Genomic DNA, 21025 nt, shown 5'->3' on the forward strand with positions numbered 1-21025 from the left:
TTGTTAGCTTAATTGTAATAGAACAAAGAAAAAAAGAGACCAAACATTAAAGAAAATTTATTAAATGGAGTGAGATACAAACCCTGTTACTCAAAATGTTAGTCAGACAAGAGGAATTTAAACATATATAAAATCTGTACTAAAATTTAAGTCAGTCACATTTTAAACATTAACAACAACAAAAAAATCATATTTTAATATTTTGCTTTGGATGATATATAAAATTTAGTTTTTGTAAATGTTTTAAAATTATCTATTCAATTTTGCAAATCAATGGTCTTTATGTCTTTAGCTTTTTTAGATATAGGAGAAAGTACAAAAAAGTAATAAACTTCGAAAAACGATTTTTAAAAAGTTGACTAAAACTTCACAATACTAAGCTGAAAATCCAGTTTCAATTCCTACTAAAGTATTATTTTAACCTATATTAATACCTTCCTTCAATATCATTCTTCATCAGACTCAATTTAAAACAAATTATATGGCTTTCCATTAGTCTGACAAAACAGTTTACCCTTTCAAGTTTTTAGGAAAATAGAACTACTCAGATTTTTTTTCTTAATTCAACATCTACACTAGTTATCTATACAAATCTATACTATACTGTAATACTGGGGATGAGAATGTGCTATAACATATATTCAATCACAAAGAATAGGAACTATAATTAAGTATGTTCAAGTTTACAAATGATAATGCGTGCTAATGGCATTTTTAGAGGTCCAGTTCTTGTGGTGTCAAATAACAGAGCCTTTGTTTAAAAAAAAAATGTAGTCATAACATAAAATCCTACCTAGGTATAAAATGAATTCAATTTAGAATGAATAAAATGTGAGGATATTTAGGTAAACACTAAAAAACAAATCAAGGCCTTCAAAAGTCTTACCCATTTTGTTTAGAATAATCCTAAAGAAGTCTGGTGGTAAAAGAATGAAACTGCAAAATTTAATTTTCAAAAAGGAAGTAATAGAAAAAGGCACACTAAAGATTCTAAGGGGTTGCTATTAGTAAGTAACATTTCTAATGGGAAGCAGAAGTAGTAGCAGCAGTTTAACAACATGCAACCGTGGAAAACTATTTCTAGGCAAATAACAGATACACCAGATTCATTAATAAGAGCAGAAAAACGTGTTCCACATGCTTTATAAGCAGTAAAGCAAAAGGTACACAAGCTTCCTTATTCCTGTATATAAAAGGTGTAATAGCCACATTACACACTACATATCATGCTATATAATCATTTCCTTATTATACACAAAAAGGAAACCATTTTTAGTAATACTAAAGAACTGTGAAAAATGTATTAAACCAATTTTGTTCAAATGAAGATGGGCAAGACATTTGCAAACATGACAAATCTAAGAAACACAATTTTTTTATAGAAAAAAATCTGAGGTTGATCTCCAAATTCTTATACTGTAGTCTCTTCAAGAAGTCAATGAAAGTTTCTGACATAATTAAAAATTAATACTACTCTCTGTACACATGTGTTAATGGCCTTCATCTTAAATATTAACTGAAATACAGGACAGGCATAGCCCAAAGGGGAGGTAGAGAGCCCGAATATTTAAAGCCCTCCAAATTTTTATTGAATAAACTCTCACTGAAGTGTATATAAATAGAAGTAGACGAGTAGGAAGATACATAACACTACAAAGTAATGCTTCAAAATGACATTTTCCTTATTAAAATTCAAGAAAAGGCTGTAAGAACAAAATAGCATTCACATCAATTATAGACAACAAAAATCATAAATATTGTATTAAAAAGTTTCAAAGATCACTTACCTCTTACTAACTGGGTACATTTCACCACATCTGTGTGTGGGTGCTCAATGGTGATTTCAAAACCTGAAATGAAAAGCACTTTTTTCCCCAATCACTTACCACTACAATACTTGCCTGAGAAATGCCATTCACCACACAACCATAAATGTGTAATATATTTTTCACTATTAAAAAAACCCAAAGACAATGTTTCTTATCACTGACATGATCACTATATACCTATGATAAGAAATCATTTCCTTCTCAAAAACAATGATCCAATTATGAAAATTTATTATCAGTTATTTGTAGATCAGGGGGGAATATTTATTCAAAATTCTGAATTACAATTAGTTTGAGATTATCCTCATTTTAAAAATAAACTAAAATCATGGTAAGTTTGCCCCACATGTTAAGCAGGGAATTCAACTATGTAGTATATTTCTTTCCCCTTCCTCCTTTTATTGAATTTACTGGGGTTCTTAAGTGTATTCCAAATCTTTCAGATGTGAAAAATTTTTCATAAATATAACCTTTGGGCTACAGTGTAAGAAATGACCTTTTAAATAATATAGTACTCTTATTTTCTTAGTATGCCTTAGATCAAAAGGTTTCAGCAAGATGGCTTATAGCTATGTTTCATTAATAATAAAATTGTTGAGGTTAAGTACACCTGTAGGCCTCAAGATTTATTAAATCACTCTTTCTAAAACCAAAGATAAAATGTTGAAAAGCTTTCAATGCCCAATCAACCCTTAAGTAGGGCAGGGCTCAACCCTTAAGTAGGTGAGGACACATCTAATGCCTTCAGAAGCAGTAAGTGAATAATATCCTAATAATAGGTAATCTGGATTTATAAAGTTACTGTATGGTCTATTTATATTCCCATAATAAAACTGTAATAAAACCTGGAAAATCATACTTTAATGAAAGCCAAAGAGGTATATCTTATACATTCTTATGTTTCCCTTAAAAATGCTTTTATTCATTCTTCATGCTTAAGACTGTCATAATGCAAACACACTGATTTTTAAAAAAATATCTTTAATTATTTTAAAATACAATGTTCTTTTTCAACTTTCATTATATTTAAATTTTCATATTTATTTAACTTTATATACTAAAACAACATTTACATTACTGAATTTGAAGGGAATGAGAATATTCTCACTTTTATTTTTGTATCTTTTTATACTATAAAAACTTTAAACAAGTGATATTTCAAACAAGCTACTTTTGTAATAAAAATAATCAGTTATTACGAGAAGCTGTGATTACCATTTGAATTCAACATTTGGGAATGGAATAATAAATAAAATAAAAATAACTACCATAATAAATAATGATTATGACACAGACACTATGTGGCAATTTTTTAATATTATCTATCATCTTCACAATGGTAAGGTAGGCATTATCATTATATAGAATGGAGGATGAAAGGTAAAGAGGGGAATTTTGCCCAAGTCAGAGGCCTACAGATTTAAACCCAGCTCTCCGTAAAGACAATGTTCTTCTAGGAGTAATACATGACTTTACAAAAGTCAAAACTGTCTTAAGCCCCAATTTCGTCATGGTAAAGTGAAACATCAGAATAAATGATCTTTAGAGGCCAATTAAGTTGCACTAACTTTGCAGTCAATATAACTTTTAGAAAACAATGTTCAACATTCAACTATTATGTCACATTAAAAATGATATACATTCATTAAACACTGACTATAAGCTCTAGGAGAGTGATGGTGAACCTTCTGAGCTTGGCGTGTCAGCATTTTGAAAAACCCTAACTTAACTTTGGTGCCGTGTCACATATAGAAATTTTTTGATATTTGCAACCGTAGTAAAAGAAAGACATATATTTTTGATATTTATTTTATATATTTAAATGCCACTTAACAAAGAAAAATCAACCAAAAAAATGAGTTTGCGTGTCACCTCTGACACGCATGTCATAGGTTTGCCATCACTGCTCTAGGAGAACAAGGACTGCCAGGTATATTTGTACACATTACAATCATGTGCAACAGTTTGAGAGGAATTATTTCATTCTCCAATGCAAAGCCAGAACGAAACATAGGATCCCAATTATCTGAAAACATTAAAATCTCACCAAAGGTTGTTTATGTGAAATGAAATGAAATTTTTAAAAATGGTTTTCTTATAACCAGGCAATAATATTCTGGCCCTGGCCTAAACTTTATTTTAAAATGAAACTTTCATCAAAGATAAAATCACTCCAGACATTTTTTCCTTTATTCAGAATCTACATGGCAGGCACTTGAATAATCTCATTTCACTCAACATCATTTGTTACACCATAGGAACTTAACTCTTGTTTGTATCAATTAGCCCATAGTAAACTGGTTTTATTATATGTTGTTTCACTTAGTTAAAATACCAATTGATGACATTAAATGTAAAGACTTATTGTACTGCATTGAAGAGCACACATAAAAATATATGACGTAAGTACATACCTAGGGTTTGTAGCATTATGGTTTCAAGTAAAACCAGTTCTTGAGTTTGTTGAAGATAAGCCTGTGGGGTAAAAACAGTAGTATTAAAATGCTTAAGATAAACATAACTACCAGACTATGAGACCGTTAAATTTCATGAGAATTAGAGATTGATTACAACAGAATTAGAGTAGTTTATAAATATGAAGGAAAGAAATCGAAGGAAATGGAGAAAGCTTATATTCTGTGGCAAGTCGAAATTGAATTACTTCTGTAAATAAAGCAAAACCCCAAAAAACCTAACGATAACGATAATATGAAAGGAAGGAGGGCTAGTCTATAATATAAAACTTTACCTAGGTATTATTAGTGCTTCAAGACATATTAGATAGGAAGCACCAATCCACCTAAGAACACCAAATTCAAACCCACCTTAAAGAAAGACTTATCAACTTAATCTAGGATACCTTCATGTGATAATTTCTTGACAGTAACAGGTTACTTTTAGAATTAACTTCCTCTCTCCAAAAAAGGCAAAATAAAAATTTTAAAAAGCTGTATAATCTGTAGATTAAAAGGAAAAATTTTAGATATAAAATACCAAAATAATATATCATACGCCCAACCTCAATAAATTATTTACCCCCCAGCTGGCTTTGCTCAATGTTAGAGTGTTAGCTCCCAGAATGAAGGGTTGTGGGTTTGATTCTGGTCAAAGGCACATACCTCCGGTGCATACCTCGGGGTGCATGTGGGAGGCAACCAACTGATGCGTCTCTCTCAAATCAATGTTTCTCTCTGTCTCCCACCTCCTTTCCACTCTCTAAAAAAAAATAAATAAATGGAAAAAAATATCCTCGGGTGAGGATTAACAAAATAAACAAACAAAAAATTCCTCTACTGCAATTACTCTGAAAATAAAGGGTATGAAAAGTTTTCTGCCATCTCATTTTTAGATCATGACATAACTACCAGAAATATTGTTAGTTAGAAAACAATATATCACATATAAGTATTCATTTATATAAGGACATACTACTAAACCCAGAGAGTGAAAGTACCTATAATTTTATTTATGTCCCATTTGAAAAGGTCACTGAGCAGATTTTTATAACATACATTTTGGTTATTTGAACAATATCCTAAGTAACCACAAGAAATAATTCTGAATTTGTAAAATTAGTAGACACTACTAATTTTAAATAGTTCTTATTTTTGAATAATCATACAATCTCTATTTTTGAGAGCTTTTTGGAGGTTCTAGCAGGGGAGCGCAGCTACTCGTATTCCCTTGACCGAAGACCGGTCCTCTCCTGGGGGGGCGGGGGATGGGGAGGTCGTCCTCTTCGACCGAGCGGAGCGCGCAGCTTCTTCGGGAGGGATGCACATGGATCGGTGAGGGAGGAGGGGGACACCCGCCTAGCCAGCCAGATCAGCCGAATCAACCCTGGCGATCAATGGGGTGACAGATGTCGCAGCCAGATCGCCCTCACATCCCATTCTCTATTTTTGAATGGCTACATTAATATTCTACTTCCTTAACAACATCTAGGATAACAACATCTAGATTAATAAAATCAGATATAGTTAATTGGAACTTAAACTTGATCCAAATCAAACTGAATTAATATAATCTGGTAGTCACTTAGTACTTAAAAGTTCCTGATAAAGAACTCACCTATAATAAGAGTGCTAGAAAAATGATTTTAAAGGCCCAGAATTCTTTCTTGTTATAAGATATCAGAGCATTTTAAAATGGTGCTTTCAAACAAGGTCTATTAAAATACTGATGAGAACAAGTTGTTTGGAAACTAGCATTACTCTTTAGGGAAATTAAAATATTTTTAAAAAGTGCTTGCCGCTCATGAAAGCATGGTAAAATGTATTTTTATGTATCGAAGAGATAATAGTAATATATATGCATTAAATAAAGAAACAATTCTGTAAAAAAGGTTAACTACTGGTCTGGAGGTAAATCCAGAGGTTTTCCTATTCCTTCATTTACTGACAATTTTGAGTTATTTATCTCTGATTTTGAACATACCCGAACAATGGAGGTGAAATGATTTACCCTCTACCCATATCACAGGTATGGTGTGAGGATAAACAACAAAATGTGAAATACTTAAAAAGTACCTTACATAATTCAGAATGACATTATAATTCATGAACATACATGAAATATGTCTCCGCCTGATTGCTTCCTGCCATTACATTCCTAAGTGGTAATAGGAATAAGCAGCATTTGGAAGGCAACACTAATTAGGATATATTTTTATGATGTCTAAATAATGAAAAGGTTTCAAATTTACAAAGAAAACCCAAAAACCAAACAAACAAAAAACAACAACAAAAAATACCCAATTTTTACATACATCACGCGTCGGTCTGAGCAGTGGCTCTAGGGGATGAAGACAAGCATGTGCTACTTTGATAACATGTTCAAGTTTTCGAGCCTGTTCTTCCACTTTTGCAGCCAAAAATAATGCAGTGGGTGATATTATCTGCAGCAAAGAAAGAAAGTTGGTGATTTAAAAACAAATTTTGGAAAAAACCTTACTTTCTAAAGGGGAGAGGTGTGCAAGAAAGGAATGCAACACTGAAATTATGAATTGCTAGTTGGGCTATGAAAAGATTGATAAGAGTTTTAATAAAGTTATTCAATAAATCGAACTAGTTACCCTAATTGATAAAATCTGTTTTACTTGTTTTGCAAGTAGAATATTAAAGGGAAAAAGACTTCTACTTTATTAAACTAAGAGAAAGCTTAAATAATATTAATGCACATTGTGAAGGTAAAGGGAAAAACACTCAAGACCATGAATGAAGCCATAGCTTTAAAAAACAATGAAAAACTGGGTATAGTATACCTAAATTTTCCTTCTTTTAGGACAGCCACCACTTTCTAGGGTTTTCTTAAATTAATCAATGACTCATTGTGTGGCTAAGAGCTACACAATCTTGCTTAAGAGACAGGAAAAGGATCTATAAGGCAAACTGAAGATTCTGCACATGAAACTGCTACCTAATATCTCTAGTACTTTACTTACACCATTAAAAGTTTCATGGAAATAAACATGCTAAGACAAGCTAATAGAGTAGAAACATTACCAATTGAAGATCTAGAAATTAGCAATTTTTAAAGCATTACTGAGTTATGTTCTTTGGATTAAGGTATAAGAACATAGCACTAACAAAGACACTGAGAGAACACTAATTTTGAACAAATACTTATCCCTGAACTTACTAATAAACCAAATAACTGCTGACTCAGCGAATGGGCATACTTTAAATTCAAATAACATTCTAAGATTACAGATGAGAAATATTTCATGGTGATGGAAGGAGACAAGACTTTGGGTGGTGAACACACAATGGAGTATACAGATGTTATAATATGTACACCTGAAGTTTATAAAATTATTAACAATGTTACCCCCATAAATTTAATTGAAAAAGGAAATATCTTATGGAAAGATAATGTCTAAATGTCAAGATTCAGATACATTATTTTTCAAGAGATAAGATCTGAGTTTCACTGTATCTTGGGGTTCAATCACTATAAAGAAACAATGTCAAAAGAGGGAGGGAAAAAGGGAAGGGCATAAATCAATGCTAGTGATTTGGGTAGGTAACAAAAGGAGAAAATTTCTGATACAGGAAAGGTGGAGCCTTTATTTCACTGACTTGAAATTTAACTGCCAGATTTTGTATCTGAAAGGAACCTTCTCTATTCCAAATGCATTTGCAGATGTATGAGTAAAAATGACTAGAAGTCCTCTTCCTGAAATATAACTCTTTAAAACAGACCTAAAATTAAGTAAGTTTGGCTTTAAATCACCAGAAATAATGTTAACTTAAAAGGACTGAATAATTTTAACTTGAACTTTCAAATTAATGTTATCTTTTAAAATTAAAATTATAACAAAATATATTTTTAATTGAGAATGCTAAAAAAGCAATGTATTCTTACAACAGATTTAATTAAACAATATCAAAATCAGCTAATATTCTTGAAATGCCAGTTAAATAGCAGTCACCCAGGGCGGGGGAGCAAGGATGGTGGTGGTGGTATTTCTGAGATGTAAAAAGTGTAAGATAACTGAGATTGGACAATTATACCTATCTGGTACTTTCCCCCATACTTAAAATTTCCTACCACTGTTACCTATTTTGATGAACTCCTTTTCTATTTAAAGGCTTAACTCAAAAGATTATCTCCTTCCAAAGTAAAATTTCTGAGTCAGAGTGAAGTACCCTTCTTTATTCAATGAAAAATTATGCATACCTCTATCATTGTACTTATACTGTATTCTAACTTTTGGTTTATTAATCTTTCTGTCCTCCAGTCTAGAAACAGCTTGAACACAGAGACTGAATTATTCATTCATGTTCCCATTATCTAGTATTGTGCAACTGCTGTTCAATATATTTGAATGAATGACATGTGGATAATCTATATATAAACATAAAGGCACACTGCCCAAACCGGTTTGGCTCAGTGGATAGAGCGTCGGTCTGCGGACTGAAGGGTCCCAGGTTCGATTCTGGTCAAGGGCATGTACCTTGGTTGCGGGCACATCCCCAGTGGGGAGTGTGCAGGAGGCAGCTGGTCGATGTTTCTCTCTCATCGATGTTTCTAACTCTCTATCTCTCTCCTTCCCTCTCTGTAAAAAACTCAATAAAATATATTTAAAAAAAAAACATAAAGGCACCAATATTAAATTCAAAGTATTCCAAATGCCACAGTAAAAATCTAAGAATCAATACCAAGGTAAGAAATGCAAGAAAACACCCAATAAAATGAAGACACTCAGTTTCGAATAACCTCTCATTTATTATCTTATTCACATCTAAAAGGGGAATGGCTAAGCCAGCTTTCAGATGCTACAACTATTTATCAAGGAGTGAAGCAATAGAGGAACAAGGCAAAAGTCAAATTAGACTAAACTTAATATTTAAACTCCTTCCCAACTGCCAGATGACCCAGAATTTCTCTTACTTGCCTAAAAGGCAATTTTAAATGTCTCTAATGAGTTTTTCTTGGTAAAATCTTTTAGGATTCCCAGTCACAGGTCCATCCTCTTCAGACTTTTTGAAAGCCTCAATATGAAGAGGTACTTTCAGACCACATAGGTACATTGTCTCCTTGGAAGAGTCTCAATGTAAACAAAGTATTGTATTAGTGAATGATTCTCAAATTCTACAAGTAATTTTAAAAAGTAAGTATTCAGTGAGCTAAGCAATGATCATCGGGGTAGATTCCTGTGTATTTACCCACACTCCTCACAGAAGTCTTTCTGTTCCCTCTAAATAGGGCTCAATTCTCATTCTCCTCCAGTGCAACTAATACCCAACACTCTTCCAAAGTTTCTGGTGAAATCCACTAACTCCATTCACATTTCCTTCTCTACAGCCTGCAAACATTTTACTCCATCAGGGCTGTAAAAACAAAACAAAACACCTTTTTAGATAAATACTTTGTAAATATCCAAATGAGACTTTAATTTTAAGGGTGACTAAGAAAGGTAATCAAACTAGGCACTACTGCTTCTTATATGGAAAGCTGATTCTGTTGCGTGGCTTATTAAAAGGATAAGAATGTCAAATGTTTTAAATATTGGTAGTACTAGTTGGTCTGTGGCTTTTGAGCAAACATTCATTAACACACATAAACTTGGCTCAAAGTCAAAGAATTCACAGCAACACTGGAGTACAGACTTGGCTGGTTCAAGTGACCAGTTACTGAGATTCAGTTCACAGGGGACAGGGACAATGCATTATCTGCCTTGTGTTCTGGTCCCTAGTTTGATAAACTTTCTCCAATTACTATAACTAAAGGGAAGAAAAATTTATTTTTAAATAGTCCAGAGTATGTTACTCTAGCAAACGTACAACTAGTTCAAGGAGGTTATTATATTCTCAAAATAATATACCATACAAATCATGGAGGGGGAGGAAGATGTGATGAAGCCAGCTGCAGCACAGTAGTCAGACTGCCTCAGTAGAATCTGACTAGCCTAGGCAAATTACTTATTCTCTTTGTGGTTCAGTTTCTGCATCTGTAAAATGGGAGAAACAGTATCTGCTGTAAACTTGTGGTGAGGATTAAATGGATCAAGATATGTACAGCACTTAAAATAGTGCCCTACAGTAATATGACTCAAATGTTATTACATGTTGAAAAATTAAACAATTGTGTATTGCTACTGTTGAGCTTAAATTTTAAATGCGATTTAACACGCTATAAAAATTTTCTTCTTTCTTGCTCACCTCTTCCTTCCACAGTTAAACTCAATTCTTTAAAGGTTCTTAGTTTCGAACTAAGCAGGTTAAAACACTGAATTATGATACTTAACATGAATGGTTATACCCACATTCCTTTCTTCCTTTCTCCCTGCTGTTGTTTTCACCCCCTTCTCTTTTTCTATTCCTTTATGTTTTCATTCCTACCTCTTGGTCTCACTCCTCCTGCCCATTCCTGGCCGCTGTCTCCCCTTTCTGCTCATGATGATGCCCTCACTGCTGACATTCTTCACTCTCCATTGCTGGCTTCAACCTTGATAGTTGGAGGCAAGGTTTTCGAATTAACAAAAAGCCTGGGCAATTTCTAAGTCACGGAAGATGCCTATATCAGCCAGTTTCAAGTGAATCATCTGGTCTTTGTTTTAGTAATTAACTTTATGCACACACTGTGTGTACATTTGTATTTAAGAACCACCCACAGCTGTGTTATTACTCAACCTTAAATGTCCTAATTCCAAAAGAGCACTAAAAGAAGCAAAGATAACACTTTTAAAAATATATATATTTTATTAATTTTTTTACAGAGAGGAAGGGAGAAGGATAGAGAGTTAGAAACATCGATGAGAGAGAAACATCGATCAGCTGCCTCCTGCACACCCTCTAGTGGGGATGTGCTTGCAACCAAGGTACATGCCCCTGACCGGAATCGAACCCGGGACTCCTCCGTCCACAGGCCGACGCACTATCCACTGAGCCAAGCTGGTCAGGGGACACTTCTAAGTCTGTTTCCTATTTGATAATACAGTACTAGTATCAACAGGCTCCTAAACTATTCTTATGTTTCCATCTTCCTGTCGTGCAGGCCAGTGAACCCATTCGCCGCCCCCCGCCCCTCCACTTTTTAACTGCCTCAACACTAATCCCTCCCCTAAGACTAGGATAATTATTTCTGTGCTTTGAAAGGATTTCATTAATAAATATCTAGCTAGTTCTAGGTATCACAGCTTAAAATTTGGAAATCACTTGCCTAAGGCTATAGGTGAGGACCAGTAGTAATGGTATAACTTTAGCAAAGACTCATAGAAAGAAACTCCTAGAATAGAAAAAGGAAAGGTAGAAACTTAGATATAAGTAAAAACAAGGGAGGTAAGACCCCCACCAAAGAAGAAAATGTTTAAGTTCAAAATGTACATTTGCTAATAAGAAAGATTACCAAGCTCAAGCAAATTAAACCAAAATTCCAGCACAATATTAAGAAGTGGTTTAAATCTTTAATTTTGCTACACTGAAAAGACTGACATTTCAATATTACAGAAAACATAATTAACTCAGCCTGGTATTTTAGTTATTTTTTTTTCTACTCATATAATTATGTGTGAATGTAATACTGTCAACAGAAGATAATTTAGCTTGAGAATTTAAAAAATTTTAAGGCTGGATGTTATTTGGGACATCTAATTACATTTAAAAGAGAGCTGGCTTAATAAAGACTAAGAAATACTAGTATTCATTATTGCTGAAAAGCAGTCTTCAAGAGAATAAGCCTTGATTTCCATAATTACATTTAAATATATTAAATATGCCTAATACTATCTGGCATTTTAACATTTATTGTTACAAAAGAAAAACAACACACAAACAAAAAGCAACTTATACTTTAAAGTACACTTAGCATTTCATAGTTAAGTCTCTATTCTCAGCTACCATCTTACAAACTCGTGTAGTACTTACTGTGAAACAAGAACATTAACACTGCATAGGTACTCAAATATTCTACATCAATCTTAAAAAGTCCACTTTTGCCCTGGCCAGTGTGGCTCGGTTGGGCATTGTCCTGTGCACTGAAAGGTTGCCAGTTTGATCCCTAGTAAGGGGCATGCAGAAGACAGCTGATTAATGTTTTGCTCTCACACTGACATTTCTCTCTCTCCCCTTATCTCTCTCTAAAAATAAAAAAAAATTTAAAAAGGTCCACTTTCCTTCAGATGGTTAAATAAATAAGAACTAATATTATAGAAGAGTTAATATTGGGAAGATAGTGATATTCCTCAAATTGACCTATAGATTCACAGAATGCCTGTCAAAATCCCAGCTTCTGTTTTACAGAAACTAACAAGCTGATCCTAAAATTCTGGAGATAGCTAAAACAATCTTGAAAGAGAATAACAAAGTTGGAAGACTCATACTTCCTGAATTCAAAATTTACTACAAAATTATAGTAATCAAAACTATGTGGTACTGCACCAGAGCACCACTCAACCACCTCCACAAATGACACACCCAAAGAGCAGGCAGCAGAGCCCCACTGCAGCAAATCCTGCTCTGTGGGGTCAGCCCCTGCACAACACCTCCTTCCCTGTGGTGACAGTCCTCACACCAATCAGCTCGAGAGTCAATCCCTCCCACTGAGGTGCCAATAGCAATCAAGTCTCAACTACACACAACCCATACAATGGACACCCCTGAAGCACCTGGCTCAGGTGACCAGAGAGATGACGTGACTGGGCCCTACAACACACTTACTACATCAGGCCACTCTACTAAGACTGAGAGATGTAGCGGCCCTACCTAATACCGAGAAACAAACACAGGGAGACAGACACAATGAGGAGACAAAGAAACATGTCCCAATTGAAAGAACAGGACAAAACTCTAGAAAAAGAACCAAACAAAATGGAGATAAGCAATCTATCAGATGCACAGTTCAAAACACTGGCTGAATGAATAAGAAAACAAGACCCCTACATATGCTGCCCACAAGAAACCTACTTCAGATCAAAAGATACACAGATTACCCTGGCCGGAGCATCGTCCTGCACACTGAAAGGGCATCATTTCGATTCCTGGTCAGGGCACATACCTAGATGTTTCTCCCTCACATAGATGTTATAGATGTTTCTGTCCCCCTTGCTACCCCCCAAAAACACACACCACACAAACTGAAAGTAAAGAATGGGAAAAGAGAGTTCATGCAAATAGAAATGGGGAAAAAAAAAGCTGGGTAGCAGTATTTAGATTGGACAAAATACTTTAAAACAAAGGCTAATCATAAGAGACTGTTCTACTTCTGGTATTTATCTGAAGAAACCAAAAACATTAATTTGAAAAGACAGAGATCCCTATGTTCATTATAGCGTTATTTATAACTAGAGGCCTGGTGCATGAAATTCATGCACTGACAGCAAGCTTCAAAACTTCCTATGTCAAATTTGCTGAAGGTTGTCGAATTTCGTGCCAAAAAAAAGAGCATTTGGGGGGAGGTTTAATTCATTACTTTATTTTGAAGAAAAAGTTATATACTTTGGGAAGCTTATGGTGAACATGCTCCACCTCAAGATACTTGTGATGATCAAATTGTGACTGGCGATGAAAAGTGGATTTATCCTGAGAATTCAAAATGCACAAAATCATGGGTTGATCCAGGTCAAACATCAAAATTGACTGCAAGGCCAAATTGCTTCAGAAAGAAGACAATGCTCTGCATTTGGTGGGATCAGGAAGGTGTGGTGTATTATGAGCTTCTAAAGCCAGGTGAAGCGGTTAATACTGACCACTAATGACAACAAATAATCAGTTGAGCCATGCTTTGATCATAAAACGACCAGACTGTTCCAGAAGACATGACAAAGTAATTTTACTTTATGATGATAAACCATCACACACTTCAAAACCTGTTAAAGACACATTAAAATATCTTGTCTGGGAAGTATTAACCCACCCGCCGTATTCACCAGAACTTGCTCCTTCAGATTACCACTTGTTCCAATTGATGGCACATGCACTTTCTGAGCAGCACTTCAAAACGTAGGAAGAAGTGGAAAATTGGGTCTCTGAATGGTCTGCCTCAAAATTAGAAAAGTTCTATTGGGACAGTATCCACAATTACCTGGAAGATGGGGGAAATGTGTAGCTAGCAATGGACATTACTTTGAATTCAGCACTTTTGATGTTTCTCTTGAAATTATCATATTTTCTTTGATTACAAAATCCACAATTATTAACTGGTACACCTAGTATATATGTATGGTGTCAGATGAATACCAGGCTTATTGGGGTGATCACTGTGTATGTTAATGTCTCATCACTACATTGTATACCTAAACTAATATAACAGTGAATGTCAACTATAATTGAAAAATAAAAATTAAAAACAACAACAACAACACACAAACTATGTGGTATTGGCATAAGGAAAGACATATAAATCATGGAACAGGCCGAAACCGGTTTGGCTCAGTGGATGGAGCCAAACCATCCACTGAGGGGTCCCAGGTTCGATTCCGGTCAAGGCCATGTACCTGGGTTGCGGGCACATCCCCAGTGGGAGATGTGCAGGAGGCAGCTGATCGATGTTCCTCTCTCATTGATGTTTCTAGCTCTCTGTCTCTCTCCCTTCCTGTGAAAAATCAATAAAATATATTAAAAAAAATAATCATGGAACAGAATAGAGAGACCAAAATAAACATATTTATTTATGTTTTGTAGACTGATTTTTCAACAAGAATATCAAGATAATTCAATGAGGGAAGAATTGTCTTTTCAACAAATGGTGATAGGACTACTGTATATCCACATGCAAAAAAGTGAAGATGGCAGTTTCCTTCTTTACACCATAAACAAAAACTAACTCAAAATGGATCAAAGACCTAAACGTGACGGCTAAAACTATAAAACTTATTAGAAGAAAACAGGAATATACCTTCATGTCCCGGAATAAGACAATGCTTTTTTAGGTATAACAGCAAAGCACAAGTGATAGATGAAAAATATAAACTGAATGCATGTGATACAAATGATAACATCAAGAGAGTGCAAAAGATAGTCCATAGCAGGGAGAAGTTATTTGACAATCAAATCTATAATAATAAAAGCGTAATATACTATTTAGACCAGAAGTCCTTCTGGATGACCTTCTGGATGAAGCCACAATGGCAGGGGCTGAAGCAGAGGTGGCCGCTGCGGTGGTGGGGTCCGAGCCCCTTGCATGAATTTTGTGCATAGGGCCTCTAGTATCTGATAATAGACTGTTACTCAGGATATATAAAGAACTCTTACAACTTAATAAAAAGACAACACAAATTAAAAAATGGCGAAAAGATCTAAGCAGACATTTCTCCAGAGAAGATACACAAAAAGATGTTCAATACCATTAGGCATTATGGAAACGCTAATCAAAACCACAATGAAATACATTACACTCACTAGGATGGCCACAATAAGATCTTTTTAAATCTTTGATTAAAAAAGAAAAAAGACAATACTAAGTGTTGACAAAGAGGTAGAGAAATAGGAACCCTCATACATTGCTTGTAGGAAGATAAAATCGTGTGGCTACTTTGGAAAACAGTTTGGCAGTTTTTCTAATGTTTTTTAAAAAACTCTCCATGATTACTGAGGCCGAGAGTTACCATACAACCCAGCAATTTCACTCCCAGGTATATACCCAAGAGAAATGAAAACATGTGTCTACACAAAAACGTGTACACGAATGTTCACAAAGCTTTATTCATAATAGACCCCAAATAGAAACAATCCCCAACAAATTGCAAGGAAACAAAAGCCTAATCACAACCTAATACTGATAAACATGCATAACTTTATTGCACATGTTAATTTAAATTAGGTTTCATTTCCATAAAGTATGTATCCATTTCTCTTTATAAAATGTTTTTATTGATTTTAGAGAGGAAGGGAGAGAGAGAAAGGAACATCAATGCATTGATGCATGCCTCCTGCACACCCTCTGCTGGAGATTAAGCCTAAAACCCAGGCATGTGTCCTGACTGGGAATACCAGAGACCTCTTAATCCAGGGGTGGGCAAACTTTTTGACTCGAGGGCCACAATGGGTTCTTAAACTGGACCAGAGGGCCGGAACAAAAGCATGGATGGAGTGTTTGTGTGAACTAATATAAATTCAAAGTAAACATCATTACATAAAAGGGTACGGTCTTTTTTTTTTTTTTTTTAGTTTTATTCATTTCAACCCGCGGGCCATAGTTTCCCCACGGCTGTCTTAGTCCCATGGTCGATGCTCAACCATTGAGCCACAGGAGCTGGGCTATATCCATTTCTTAAACAATGATTCATTCACTTTGATGTATGCAATTATTTCAGAAAATCATTAATTTTCTTGTTTGGTTAACAAAAATAATTTGAACTATGTTCAAGTCTACATAAATGAACCATATTAATTTAAATAGATACTCCTATTAGGCATTCAAAACAACAATCACTGAACTATAGCAATAGAATCTACAGGATCTACCTAAGGATATGGGTAGCGTGTAAAAAATCTGGAATCCTCTCTGAATCAATGCACCATTTTATTGATTTTTTTTTATAGAGAGGAAGGTAGAGGGATAGAGTCAGAAACATCGATGAGAGAGAAACATCAATCAGCTGTCTCCTGTAAACTCCCTACTGGGGATGTGCCCACAACATGCCCTTGACTGGAATCAAACCTGGGACCCTTCAGTCTGCAGGCCGATGCTCTATCCACTGAGCAAACTGGTCAGGGCCAATGCACCATTTAAAGATTGCTCCCAAATCCTCAGAACTTTTTCCTGCTCTCTCAGCTGTTTTTTAAACCATCACCTGAGGATATGTTTTTATTGATTTTAGAGAGAGAGAAAAGAGGAAAACAAACAAACATTGATTGGTTGCCTGCACCACGACTGGGGATCAAACCCTAAACCTTTTGGTGTGCAAGATGATGTTTCAACCAACTAAGCCATCCCACCAGGGCTCAGCTATTTTTCCCCAAGCATGGAACTATGTCAGTTTTCAAGATTCTTCACTAGAAAAGAATTATCATTTTTACTTTTTTAACTTCTAAATGAGTCCTCAATTTAAAATTAGTTTGAATGTGCACTTTCTTATAGAACAAATTCCATAGTCAATTCCACTGTAATTTATTTGTTGATAGATACAAACATCTATACAGTACTTTCCATTAGTAGTTACCTGGTGTTACTTTTAAGAGTTTATAGTCCAAACCAGCACTGTCAAATATAAATGTAATGTAATTATGATTTTTCAAGTAACCACATTAACAGTAAGTAGGAAATTAACTCCTAGCTAATGTTTATATAGACATATATATCAGCACAGGTTTAAACCTATAGTTGGCATTCTGAATATAAAATTCATTAAAATTACATTAAAACAAATCTATATGTATTAAATGCTTCACATTGCATGTATTTCCTTAAATGCGATCACATAGGTACTTAATATGTCAGCTTTATAACTAGAACCATACTTATTTAAATAAAAAATATTAAGTTTAATACTACCAAATATTATAGGGTAGTAAGGTATAGTGATGGAATTTGTTTACTTAAAAAATTACCCAATTTTATATACTAAAAACATCTTCAGAATTCCTGTTCTAACTGCCTTCAAAGACAATTTATAAATGACAAAAAGTCAGTCTTTATACAGAGACCTTTATGTGTCTTGGTCAATGCAAACATTCAAAACACTGTCTTCGTTCTGGGACAAATGAACTAATGCCACCATAGAAGCATTTGAACTATTAGTACTAACAGACACATGTATGTATGTGTGTGCATGTGTATATGGAAAAGCTTTGAATATTTTACAATCATCTAATTTTTGAAAAAGAAAAACCTGCTTCAAGGAGACTTTATAAAAAGACTCATGTAATGCTCCATAAGTCAATATCCCTGCAATTAGGCACATGGAGCACCATGTTTGAGAATAACCTTAAAGCTTTTTGGAAAACTTTTTATAGGTATTCTTTTCAGATTCAATTTGAAAAAAAAATCAACAAAAAAATATCACATGCTTTTTTCATGTTATCAATAAACTCTCCTAGATAGATTCTTCTCCTTGTTTAACAGAATAAACTTCAAGTATATTAATTATTCCTAGAAGGACTAACCCTAATGAAGTACATTTAAATGATAGTCTATTATAGTGATTAGAAATTAGTGTATCAACTCCTAAAGTGACTAAAGATAACCTTTTAATATCTTACCTGAGGAATTAATATCCAAAATATAAAAAACTCCTACAACTTAACAAAACACCCAATTAAAAAATGGACAAATGTCTACTTGAATAGACACTTTCCCAAAAAAGACATAGTGGCCAAATAAGCACATTAAAAGATGGTTAACATCAATAGCCGTAAGAGAAATGATAATCAAAACTACAATGAGATACCACTTCACAGCCATTAGGATGGTTATCAGAAAATATAGACTTCAACATAAGCACTGGTAATGAACAATATATAGTTATGTGCAGAATCAAGATTAAATGAGGATTAAGCGTTCTGTAATGGCTGTTTAAGATAATGTAGACATGTGAATTAAAACCAGGGATGAAAAACAAGAGCAAAGCGAAAACATTTAATTGTTCTCAGTAAATATGGTGGTGGTGGTAGTACTGTTATTCTGAGACTTAACTAAGATTTCTGGAGTGAAAGGTCATACCTTTTGTAAAGGTAATAAAAAAGAGGTTAACAAAAAATAATGTCTTGAATCAGAATGATTCCTGAGGTATTTTAAATATATATTAAAATAAAAATATATAAAAAGCCCAGTTAATGTATATTTCACATGTTAATGCGTAAACAAAATTTAATATATTGATGTGCACAGTGAATATATATTTAACGTACTATGTATTTTCTCTCTTCATTAAAGATGCCTAGAAACAAGACCAACATAATATGATCCCTAGTGTCCAAGTTGGAATCTTGAAATACCACTTGCTACTAAAAGAAAGCAAGTTTTTAAAAAGAAATGGCCATTCCAGCTGTGGAGCAGAAAATGTACAAATGAGCCTAGAATACCTTGCAATAGCAGATAATGAGGAAGCTATCCAAGATTATTGGCGTATAGAGTTACCATATGGTCCAGCAATTCTACTCTTGGGTATATATATAATCAAGAGAAAGCAAGACATGTTCACACAGAAAGTTTTACATAAATGTTCATAGCAGCAATATAATAAGCCAAAAGGTGAAAACAACCCAAATGTTAATTAACTGATGAATGTATATAAAATGTGATATAATGGTAGTTCAAGAAAAATAAAGTACTGATACATACTATACCACAGGCAAACCTTGAAAATGCACACTAAGTGAGAGAGGCCAGTCACAAAGGATCACATTACTGTATGATTCCATTTATAGGAAATGTCCAGAATAGGTTGGAGGGACTTGGGACAGAGGGCCAAAGGGTGTGGAGTTTCTTCTTTGGGTAATGAAAACTTCTAAAACTGATGTACAACTCTGTGAGTACACTAAAATAACATTCAGTCTTACACTTTTAATAGGTGAAATGTGTGGTATGTGAATTACACCTCAACAAGGTAGTAAATATAGGGCAAGAAACAAGTATTTATCTTGCCTTTTCAATATGAATCACAGAATTTCATTATAAAAATATTCTAATTAATGAAGAAGGATAGAATTAGAGTAGCAAAATGAATGAAAAGAATGTAGGCATCAGCCGAAACCGGTTTGGCTCAGTGGATAGAGCGTCGGCCTGTGGACTGAAGGGTCCCGGGTTCGATTCCGGTCAAGGGCATGTACCTGGGTTGCGGGCACATCCCCAGTGGGAGATGTGCAGGAGGCAGCTAATCGATGTTTCTCACGGATCTAATACGAATCTGATCAAATTTCAGGATCCAAATGGCAATTTGCAGGAAATACAAGAACAAAGAAACATGATAAACCACACCATGAGTATACAATGAACAAATTCCAGACAGTTGGAAATTCTTCAGATCTAATGCCCTAGGTCAGTGGTTGGCAAACTGCGGCTCGCAAGCCACATGCGGCTCTTTGGCCCGTTGAGTGTAGTTCTTCCACAAAATACTGACTTCTGCGCATGGGCCACGAAGTTTCAATCACACTGTGCGTGCATGCCCGCACGTGGTATTTTGTGGAAGAGCCACGCTCAAGGGGCCCAAGAGCCGCATGTGGCTCGCGAGCCACAGTTTGCTGACTACTGCCCTAGGTCCTTCAACAGATTAAAACTTATGTGAAATAAAGGGACAGAGGGAAACCTGTATATTAAGACTTAAGAGACAGATCAAACCTTAGTCTTGCCTAAACTATGGTGTTTAGGAGTGCAGAGTTGGGTGATAGAGTATAAGTGAACTGGAAAAAGTGATTACTGTAACATAAGAATACTGGTACTTTGTGGAGGGGAGGATTTGATAGCAAAATGGGGCACATGGAGGCACTTCTGGGGGTAGTTAGCGAAGTTTCTTGACTTGAGTGGGGATAAAAAGGTTATTTGTCTTATAATTCACTAAGCTATACATCTGGTGGTTTTATGTTTATTGTACTTTATAATCATAAACACTTCACCTCGTATATGCATGGTTTTCCCTCAGCATTAAAGGACACCAAACAGATGGAATACAATGGAATGTGAATAGGACCTAAATGATAAAACCAGAGAGAAAAATTTAGAAGTGAAAGAGCGGAGTTATCTGAGAAATACTTTATGAAACCTGATAGACCATAATCACATGAAATGGAGAAAGCACCACATGGGGGGGGGGGGGG

The 21025-nt window shown here is 34.7% G+C and overlaps 1 protein-coding gene and 2 long non-coding RNA genes across 9 annotated transcripts in view; 1 reads left to right on the top strand and 2 right to left on the bottom strand.

Annotated features, from left to right (window-relative positions):
• Nucleotides 1-21025, bottom strand: part of CCNT2 (cyclin T2) — a 42478-nt gene that overhangs the window by 12231 nt on the left and 9222 nt on the right. For 3 of the 7 annotated variants that reach the window (XR_435866.2, XM_006767742.2, XM_006767741.2), the window contains exons 3-5: nt 6598-6726; nt 4244-4304; nt 1788-1850 (exon numbers count right to left, since the gene is read on the bottom strand). Coding sequence is in view for 5 of the 7 variants with exons in the window: in XM_006767742.2 (XP_006767805.1) it covers nt 1788-1850; nt 4244-4304; nt 6598-6726 (253 nt within the window). In the remaining 2 variants the exon portion in view is untranslated. Of the gene's footprint in view, nt 1-1787; nt 1851-4243; nt 4305-6597; nt 6727-10158; nt 10285-10675; nt 10782-12199; nt 12242-14070; nt 14075-21025 lie in introns of those variants that run through there. The other 4 variants (XM_015566528.1, XM_015566529.1, XM_015566527.1 and 1 more) reach the window with 4 other exon arrangements.
• LOC107183740 lies at nt 3150-4237 on the bottom strand. Its single transcript, XR_001514557.1, has 2 exons — nt 3734-4237; nt 3150-3492 (listed from the first exon to the last, which is right to left on the bottom strand). It is a non-coding gene; the product is annotated as an uncharacterized LOC107183740 (long non-coding RNA).
• LOC107183739 overlaps nt 4236-21025 on the top strand; it is a 23046-nt gene continuing 6256 nt past the window's right edge. The window contains exons 1-2 of the long non-coding RNA XR_001514556.1: nt 4236-4306; nt 10206-10209. This is a non-coding gene — a long non-coding RNA (uncharacterized LOC107183739). The remainder of the gene's footprint in view (nt 4307-10205; nt 10210-21025) is intronic.

Source organism: Myotis davidii, unplaced genomic scaffold (assembly GCF_000327345.1).
Source record: "Myotis davidii unplaced genomic scaffold, ASM32734v1 scaffold923, whole genome shotgun sequence".
NCBI lineage: Eukaryota > Metazoa > Chordata > Mammalia > Chiroptera > Vespertilionidae > Myotis > Myotis davidii.